The sequence below is a fragment of the Bufo gargarizans genome, chromosome 9 (genome assembly GCF_014858855.1).
Source record: "Bufo gargarizans isolate SCDJY-AF-19 chromosome 9, ASM1485885v1, whole genome shotgun sequence".
Lineage (NCBI taxonomy): Eukaryota > Metazoa > Chordata > Amphibia > Anura > Bufonidae > Bufo > Bufo gargarizans.
Window position 1 is genome coordinate 183,262,804 of NC_058088.1, and position 9,705 is coordinate 183,272,508.

General features: G+C 48.1%; 1 protein-coding gene across 2 annotated transcripts in view; it reads right to left on the reverse strand.

Moving 5' to 3' along the window:
- The window catches only part of SARDH (sarcosine dehydrogenase), a 59,144-nt gene that overhangs the window by 49,127 nt on the left and 312 nt on the right, over positions 1 to 9,705 (reverse strand). The window contains exons 1-2 of one of the 2 annotated variants that reach the window (XM_044305445.1): positions 9,635 to 9,653; positions 4,511 to 4,823 (exon numbers count right to left, since the gene is read on the reverse strand). In XM_044305445.1, coding sequence (XP_044161380.1) covers positions 4,511 to 4,817 — 307 coding nt within the window. In that variant the 5' untranslated portion in view covers positions 4,818 to 4,823; positions 9,635 to 9,653. Of the gene's footprint in view, positions 1 to 4,510; positions 4,824 to 9,634; positions 9,654 to 9,705 lie in introns of those variants that run through there. The other variant, XM_044305444.1, reaches the window with a different exon arrangement.

Below are 9,705 nucleotides of genomic sequence, written 5' to 3' on the forward strand. Positions count from 1 at the left end.
TGTCTTACTTGTAAAAGCCTTTTCTCGCTGAGTTCATTGGGGGACACAGAAGACCATGGGTATAGCTGCTGCCACTAGGAGGCGACACTAAGCAAAAAAGCGTTAGCTCCTCCTCTCAGCTATACCCCTCCGGCAGACACTGAGCTAATCAGTTTGTACAAAAGCAGTAGGAGCAGCCAGGAGAAGCCAACAGAAAACAATAAAATGTAAGAAAGGCGAAGATGGGTCAGAATCAAGAACCGGAGGGACCCATCAAGGAGAGCCAGCAATGTACTTACAGGGTGGGAGCTGTGTCCCCCAATGAACTCAGCGAGAAAAGGATTTTACAGGTAAGACAAAAATCTTACTTTCTCGCTCGTATCATTGGGGGACACAGACCATGGGACTTTAAAGAGCATTACTATGGGGAGGGAACAAGACCAGAACAAATCCAATGCCTGTCATAAGGCCCCACACAGAATTGCGGGTGGAGGACACACCCGGACCCCTGAAAAAGGACAGGAAGAGCCATTCTCAGGAAGGCCAGCCAGAGAGCGTCTGAATATCCAGATGCCCCGGCTGGGCAGAAGAAGAACAGCCATGGGGACATAAGCCACGGCTTAGGAGACTTCGGAAGAATTGGCGAGCACACAGAATATCCACAACATGGACAAGAATGAAAACAAGTCAGGTGCCAGAGCAAATGGAGCTACTACGGAATATACTGGAGAGAGAAAACATAGCCTGGGCCCAGAAGACTTCTAAGGAAGGTGATACCCAAGGACTAACACTCCAGGAAAAGACCCCCCAGGAGTGATCAACAGACATGACATGGCATGGGAAGAAAACAAACTGAAAATGGTGTCTGGATACCAAGGGTCAGAGAACTGCGGACGTGACAAATCTTGCCCCCCATGGGGGAAGAAGTAGAGGTGTCAGAAGGCAACAACCCCCAATTCCATACCAGGCTGTCAAATGAGAAGAGCACTCCAGCAGAACCATTAACAAATCAGGGTTAAAGGACCTGGATGTCAGGCATGACTATAGTCCACAAGAAAAAAATATTGAGGGAGAGAAGAGACACAATGGGAACAAGGCAGTGGGACCGACCCAAATAAACGCAAAAAAATTGAGGAGTAACCTGGTAGGAAAAGAGTTCTCCGGGATCAAAAAAAGTCCCCTTTAGACCTATGGCCAAGGGGTTTGTCTCATAAGAATGTTCCTCAAGGAAAATGACAATGTGGTAAGCAGATACATGGAGAGGAGGACCTTAAAGAGGACCTTTCATCGGTCCAAACATTGTAAGATAACTATCAGGCTGTGTAGAGCGGCGCCCCGGGATCTCACTGCACTTACTATTATTCAGGGGCGCCGCTCCGTTCTCCCGCTATGTCCCCCGGTATTTTCGCTGACTTGGTAATACTGGGAGGAGCCTGCCCTTTTTCTCCTGGGCGTCTCCTTCTCCCAGGCTGAAAAAAAAAAACTCCCAGGCTGTGAGCTCTGCACTGCGATTGGACAGCGCTACAGCCTGGGAGAAGGAGACGCCCAGGAGAAGAACTGAGCCTGAACTGGCAGACCTAACCAGAAGCTAGAAAAAAAGTACTGAGGCCAAGCGAACAGGTAGAGGCAATGTATATGTCTGAAAACATAAAAGTTGCACAAACCCATCAGACACTATCGACCGCCACTACGGACCAACTCCGCCTAAAGAAGAAGAGAAGGAGGCTATGAGAGGAATGTACGAAACGGCCAGACCGGAACCAGATATGGGATAAATACTGCACCAGGAAGGGAGTATGGAGGTCGAACGCAACAAAGTCCACAGATACTTCACAGCAGATACTCCACAGCAGAAAGGGGGGCTACAAGAACCCAACGGCTATGGAAACTGGCCAAGCAAGCCGAAACAGTATCTGGGGAATTGCAACTACTCGCCTTGCGGAAGGGGACAAGTAGAAGAGGCTGATACGGTTCAGTAGAGAACTAGTGTAAGTGGTGACAAGGACAGTACGACCGCCGTACCTGGTGAGGGAAGCAGTGCAGACAACTCACCGAGGCAAACTGGATAAGTGCATACCCAAACTTTCACAAGGAGAGAACGCTGATGATGTCACTGTAGCAGATGGTAGAGGCAATGCGCGACATGTGAAGGGAACAAGGCGCTAAACCAGCGCAACAGAAATCCATAGGTTATACCAGGTACAGAAAACCGCACTAGTGCCTACCATCAGTGAGCAAACCCATCACCAGTAGCATGGCTTGGTATGGGCATTTGACCAGCACCATAAGGAATAAGTGAAACTATCAGCCACCGGCTCAGGAACACCAAACATACCATGCCTGGTAAATGTGTTGAAGAAAACCGCACGAAATGCCAGGGTCGATACCCCACATGGAGGAAGGGGATGCAGCAAGAACCTTTGGTGCCGCACCCACTGACAATGCGTCCTGTAAGCCAGAACCAGTGACTGTCAGCATTTGAAGGAAGAACGCAAAAACACAGGGGTCACACAGTGGTAGCCACGGAACAGGAGTAGCCCAAAAATCTACGGCCAGCGCAAAGACTGCCTCATAGGGAGAGGCCATACCAGCACCCATGGCCTCTCCAGAGGGGAGACTCAACCTGAAAATGAGGTCAAACAGCAGTAGGCAACATGAACTGTTGGTAGCGCAATACTCCACCGGGGAAGGAAGAAAACTGGCAACCCATGCAGGGGTTCCACCTACTGAAGGGAGTGTGGACGCCGAGCGTGCCAAGGAAAAGCAACAAAATTAGAATGCTCCGCATGGGGACTCAAGGCACGAGGAGAGGCATGTCATGGGTCAACACCCTGGAAAGACAGAGGCTGCCACGTAGGTTTCCCACCCCAATCTGTACAATGACTACCTGAGGAAAAGGATAGTGTGAAAGTAGTCACAGTATCCCGTGGTAGTGCCAAAATATCGCCTATGACAGGGGGTAAGGCGATTGTCTGTGTCTAGGAAGGAGACCTTGGAACGGGATGGAATGCGACAAGAGGATAATGCGACAGGGCGGAAGATTCCAGAGGTAGCGGGAATACTCCGCCTATGGAAAGAGGGGAGCCCGACAAGATGTACAGTATCCACTGGTAGAACAAGTACCACTGGTTGTGGAAGTACCCCGCCGATGGAAGGAGGGAAATGCTACAGGTTCTTACAGTATGCAGGTGTGGTACCCATCTCCACCTAAGAAAGACGGATAATGTAACAGGATAAACAGTTTCCAGTGGTAGTGGAGTTACTCCGCTGACGGAAAGAGGGAAACCCAACAGATGTACAGGGTCCACTGGCAGTGCAGGCACCACTGGTTGCGCAACTACTCCGTCACTAGAAGGAGGGTAATGCAACAGGATCTAAAGCAAGCGATTGTGGTGCAAACCAGTCCACTTATAGAAGGTGGAAATCCAACTGGACAGAAGATAACCAGAATTAGTGCAATTACTCCGCCTGCGGAAGGGGTAATGTGACAGAACATATGGTCTCCGGTGGAAGTGCAATTACTCCGCCTAAGGAAGGAGAGTAATGCTAAAGTCTGTATAGGATCCAGTGGTAGCACAATTACTCCATGGAATCAGGATAATGTCACAAAATGTACAGTACCCAGTGGAAGTGTAAATACACCCCCTATGGAAGGAGGGCAATGCTACCGGGAATATATGATCCAGTGGTAGTGCCAATACTCTGCCTATGGAAGGAGGGTAAAGGTACAGGACGTACAGTATACAGTGGTATTGCTAGTACTCTGCCTATAAAAGGAGAGTAATGTGACAGGCTGTACAGTATCCAGTGGTGAAGCAAATACTCTGCCTATGGAAAGAGGCCTTGCTACCAGATGTATTGGGTCCCATGTGCAAATACCCTGCCTATGAAAAAAGAGCAATGATGAAGGGCACCTGCCAGAAGGGTCAACTCTATTAAACCAGGCATACACCCTGGTAGAGCTGATCCTGCTGATTAAAATGATACCTGTCTTGTTTTAATCGGTGGCAATGTGCCCAAGAAAAAGAAGACTAATTCTTTATACAAATGATGGCCTCAGTGCATCGAGGGGCGTGGCCAGCACTAGAGAGATAGACCCCACCCCTCAGTAAACTGAGGACATAATTTGCATAAAGAATAAAAGTATTTTTTCTCGGGAACGCAACAATGGATTTTCACAAGACAGGTATCATTTTAATCAGCATGATCAGCCCTACCAGGCAGTATGCCTGGTTTGATAGGGTCGATTCTGCTGGTAGGTGCCCTTTAAGGCCTCATGCTAACAGCCATATTATAGAATCTGTATACAGGTAACATATGGCGGTACATACAGTAGCTATGTCTCCATAGTATGAGGTCACAGGGACTTCATGTGCTACCCAATACAGGGCATACAACTATACCATGGTGTGTAGACCAATTGTTAGCCCGTGCTCTTGTACAAAATATGGGAACCAAGGAGGCAATGTTGGCACTATGAGAAGATTCCCAGGAACATCATCCTGCACATTATGGTTGGTAACCAACTTACCTGCAGTGTGCCACGTTGTCCCCGAGGTAAGACGGTCTCTTTCCAGCAGCACAACATTTTTCATGCCCATCTTGGCTAAGTGGTAAGTAGTCTGACATCCCAAACTGCCCCCACCAATGACCACCACATCTGCAGATTCAGGCAGGGGCTTGGAAGGACCTTTGTCAGCAGAACCTTCCTCCTTCAGAGTTGTGGCATATGGAACGCTCTTCTCCGTTGTCTGACTAGTGGCAGTGCTGAGCCCACGGTAGCCATATCTGTAGCCAGACCTGGCAGCCAAGGGCACCGTTCTGGTTAAGTAGCTCATGGTGATCTGGAACAGACGGAGAAGTCCATTAGCGAATCAACAAGCCTGACCTAAAATGTCCTTCATTATCTTGTAGGACACCTTGACGGGCCAAGCCATTGCTAGCACTGACCCTGCCACTGTGGAGTAGTAGTAGTAGTAGAGACAAGATATGGAATCCACCCCCTACCTTGCCTAGGAACGTAACATCTGCCTCCGGGCGCAATCATGTGACCCTGCCACATTCCATCTGCTCGCCATCCATCTTCTATGTTAACAACCCACCCCCTTCTTAACCCTTATGCCTTCTTTTTGCCTATCAAAATCTGTGATACTTTAGAGCTATTTCTGGTTTTCATGTCCCTTATCATGCTTTACACTGCAGCTCTGATCACTCAGATTGGCTGCTGTCTAAAAGCGCTAAGCCTGCACATTCTCGTTAGGAAGTCAGGACAGGCTAACATAAGCATAATATTTGCTCAGCGTGTACTGTATGCAGGTTCACTGATCCTTGTCACTATGTCTACACGTGTCTGGAAGGAGGTGGTAGGGGGTGGCGAATGTGACGGGACACTCCACTATTCCGAATAACACCTCAGCAGGGAACGCTACCACCTCAGACAATGACGAAATGGGTTATCATAACCTGTTTAGTCGGCACTGAGCCCCAAATATTACAAGGGTGTGCACAATGTATGGGCAGGGGCAGACTTGGCCTTTCTGGGTCCCAAAGCAAAGTTCTGTCTGGTGGGGCCCCTGTGGCAAAACTAAGCTCTGCCCTACTGGCCCACTAAGCCCCACTCTCAGCTTAGGGCAGTTCTGCTATTGCCCTACAGCTAGGAAGGGTCCTACCCCCATGCACCTGAACCGGTTGCACCTGCGGTATGGCTGCCATTACTCTGTTTTTTCAGCCAACCACTTGTGGCCAGTAGGGGCACCCCAGATCTCTGGGGCCCTAAACATGTGCTTGGTGGCAAAGTCTGCCACTGCCTATGGGGGCAAAAGAAAAGGGGCTTGAACCTGTACAAGCCCTCCTCCCCACAGGACCAACAATGATAAAAATATTAGACCTAAGTGCCACGTTTCACTTCCCCCTAATTGAAGGGAGTGAATTAGAAGACATTGGGGATCATTTTTCAAGGGACTTGGGACTTTTTTAGTGGTAAAAAAACATTACAAGTCCCTCTTTCGACAGGCCTCATGACAATATTTAGTCGCACAGCCGGTTTTACGCTGTATTCGACAGTTGGGCAAAACGGGGGCGCGCCAGCTCCAGCAAATTTACTGGAACCAGGCGTAAATGTTGGCGAAGAACTATGCCAGCCAGGGACTGGAGTAGTATTTTTTACGCCAGGCCTACGGACTGCCATAGATGCGCCGAATCTTATGGCAGTGTAGGGGGGAATCGAAGACTGGTCGACCATCATTGGATGTAAGGCCGGGATGTTGTGAACATACACAGTAGGAGGGGCCCCATTGTGATTTGCTAAGGGCCCCCCTCCCCTTCATGAATGTCACAGACCACAGGCTAGCATTATGGTTTGTTGCCCACAGCAACCAATCACAGAGCAGCTTTCATTTCTAACAGTGCTCTTGAAAAAATGAAAGCTTTGCTGCGATTGGTTGCTATGGGCAACCAGGACAAGTCTCCCTTTAGACCAGGCATGCTTAACCTGCGGCCCTCTAGCTGTTGCAAAACTACAACTCCCAGCCTGCCCGAACAGCCTACAGCTATCAGCCTACAGCAGGGCATTGTGGGAGTTGTAGTTTTACAATAGCTGGAGGGCCGCAGGTTGAGCATGCCTGCTTTAGACAATCTTCAGGATGGCCGCTTTGTTGTTTTTTTTAGCTGAAACATCGGCTGAAATGTATCAGAACTGGTGTAAAGGAAATCTGGCTTAGTTGCCCATAGCAACCAATCAGATTCCTCCTTTCATTTTCCAAAGGAGCTCTAAAAAACAAAAGCTGGAATTTGATTGGTTGCTGTGGGCAACTAAGCCAGTTTTCCTTTATACCAGTTTTGATAAATGTGCCCGCCATTGGTTTTCCGTCATGAAAACCGTCAACCAGCAGTGATAAATCCCATAAGCCCAAACCCTAATATCCAGATTTTGTCTAGCACCACGCAGTAAGGTGCCCTAAATTGATCATTTTTGGGTCATTTTCCCCAAATTTGCACTAATAAAATATACAGTGGTACAAATAAGGCACAAGGCCAGATTTGCTCATCTGTATTTGGGATCTGTGTGCTGGGCCCGAACTCACAGCATCATAAATCCCTAGGACGCTGTGACTTCTGGTTATTGAACTCATGATCTGGCCAGGATACATATCCGAAGTACAGACTCCAGGGGGAAGAGTTATCAAAACCGGTGCACAGGAAAACTGGCTTAGTTGTCCCTAGCAACCAATCAGATTCTACCTTTCATTTTTCAGAGCTCCTTTGGAAAATGAAAGGATTGATCTGATTGGTTGCTATGGGCAACTAAACCAGTTTTTCTTTGCTTTTCTTTGATAAATCTCCCCTCGGGCTTGTGAATTTCAGGCCTTGGCTTACGCCAGCAGGTAATTGATATATTGGACCCAAAAGTTCACTCAGAGCCAGGGGCGTAACTAGGGGTGCACCACCAATAAGGCCAGGTGATCACCTCAGGCAGCACCAGGTAGGGGTAAGAGGGGAGTCAGCGGAAGGGCCATGGGCAATGAGCGCTTTCATTGTGGCAAAGGGGTTAAGAAATTGGCATGGGGGGGGCGCAGTTTCAGTTTTGTTGCCTCAGGCAGCAGAAAGACTAGGTGCACCCCTGGGCGCAACTATAAATCATGGGGTCCCACAGCAAAATAAGATGGGGGCCCCCCACTACCTAGTGTAAGAAAATTTAAAAAAGCAGCAATAATTAAAAGGTATATATAATAGCACTATACATCAGAAAACCCAGATTATAGTAAAAAGTAACAATATTATTGCAGCTGATTGGGCCCCTCATCCTCGGGGCCCCAGAACAAGTGCTATGGCTATAGTTATGCACCAGCTCAGAGCTGGCATTAGGAACAGTGCCCAAATAATGTAATCATACAGCGCTCAGATAACATTGCCATTAGGCCATGTTCACACTGCAGATTTTGAAAAAAATGTAATTTTACTGTTGTAGAACTGTTCGCGGTTTGGCCCCCAAGCGGTTTCCCATGGTGTCCGTGCAGAAACCACGTCAAAAACGGACATGTCTATCCTTGGTGCAGTCTGGAAATCCGTATGTAAATAACCCACGCTGCAGACTCCCATTGAAAACAGGAGGAGGTTTTGCCAAAATCCGTGGCAAAAATCCGCCCTGTGACAGTACGGATATCTTTTTTTCCGGATACGGATCCGTTAGACTTATTCATTGAAATACCGGATCCGTCTTTCCGGTATCATCCGGAATAGCGGATCCGGTATTAAATTTTTTCAAAGCTAGAAAGAACTGCGCATGTGCAGACCGGATCCGGCAATTTCCGAAACACTTGGTACCAGATCCGGAATTAATACATTTCAAATGATTACATTTCAAATGCCGGATACGGCAAGTGCGGTATTGTTCTGGGATTTTGGCCGGATACCGCACAAGGGACGGAACGGAAGACATCCTGATGCATACTGAACGGATTGCTTTCCATTCAGAATGCATTAGGGCAAAACTGATGCGTTTTTTTCTGGTATTGAGACCCTTTACCGGATTTCAATACCGGAAAAGAATAACGCTAGTGTGAAAGTGCCCTAAGGGTGCGTTCACATCAGTGTTATGTATTCCGTTATGCAGTGGCGTAGCTAGAAATGACTGGGCCCCACAGCAAATTTTTGAATGGGGCCCCCCTCCCCCAGTAATTTTTTCGCAACCCCTACCTTTCATGCCGCCCCCATCCCTGTGGCTAGTAAAGATCGCTCTCTCAGACCAGGGCCGCAGCTGTTCTATCCGTCTATACGGCCAAATCTTTTAGCCCTCCTCCTCCTCCTGGATGGGCCCCATTATGGGTCAGGGCCCCAAAGCAACCGCTTCCTCTGCTTCCCCTATAGCTACGCCCCTGCCATTATGGCTTTCCGTTATAACATGGTTAGAACGGAAAAAACGAAATCCGTAAAAGACGGGAAGTCAAAATGGAAGACTTTAGGCCTCATGCACACGAACGTATTTTCATTCCGTGTCCGTTCTGGTTTTTTTTTTGCGGACCGTATGCGGAACCATTCACTTCAATGGGTTCGCAAAACCGTTATTCACGGATCTGTTGTTCCGTAGCTGAGGTTTTTATTTCTCAGATTTAAGTCATCTTCCGTTCTGTTATTCCACAAAACATATCTGTATAGTTTCCGTATGCGATACGTTTTTTGCGGATCGGAAACAGTAACTTATTAATCACCAAACACATGAGCAATATGGGCTGGGCATGGCATTTCTACAGTATGGATCCGCAAAATACGGATGTGTTCCGTATTTTTTGCAGAGCCATTGACTTGACTGGGGCCTCAGGACCGCGATTTGCGGAAAATAATAGGACATGCACTACTTTTTTGCTGAACGGAATGCACATGGAGTACCTTTCGCTGTTTTTGCGGACCAATTGAAGTGAATGGTTTTACATATGGTCCGCGTGTGAATGAGCCCTAACACATGAGAATTTGGTACAGAAATGTAGCGAAAACCGGATGAACGACCCCGCAGAGTGCATGTAGCCACAGGGTAGACCCACAAACCACCCCCTCCCGAGCCCCAGTCCAGAGCAGCTAGCTTCTGTGCTATACAAGCTTGTCCCATGAGCTAACACTTAAAAAAAACATTCTTAAAGCCTCTCTGGTCAAGAAATCGCACCCGTACAGCTCTGCTACATGCAGCACAATGCACTCATCTATGAGATCACCCCAGCTGCAGCTCGCACAGGA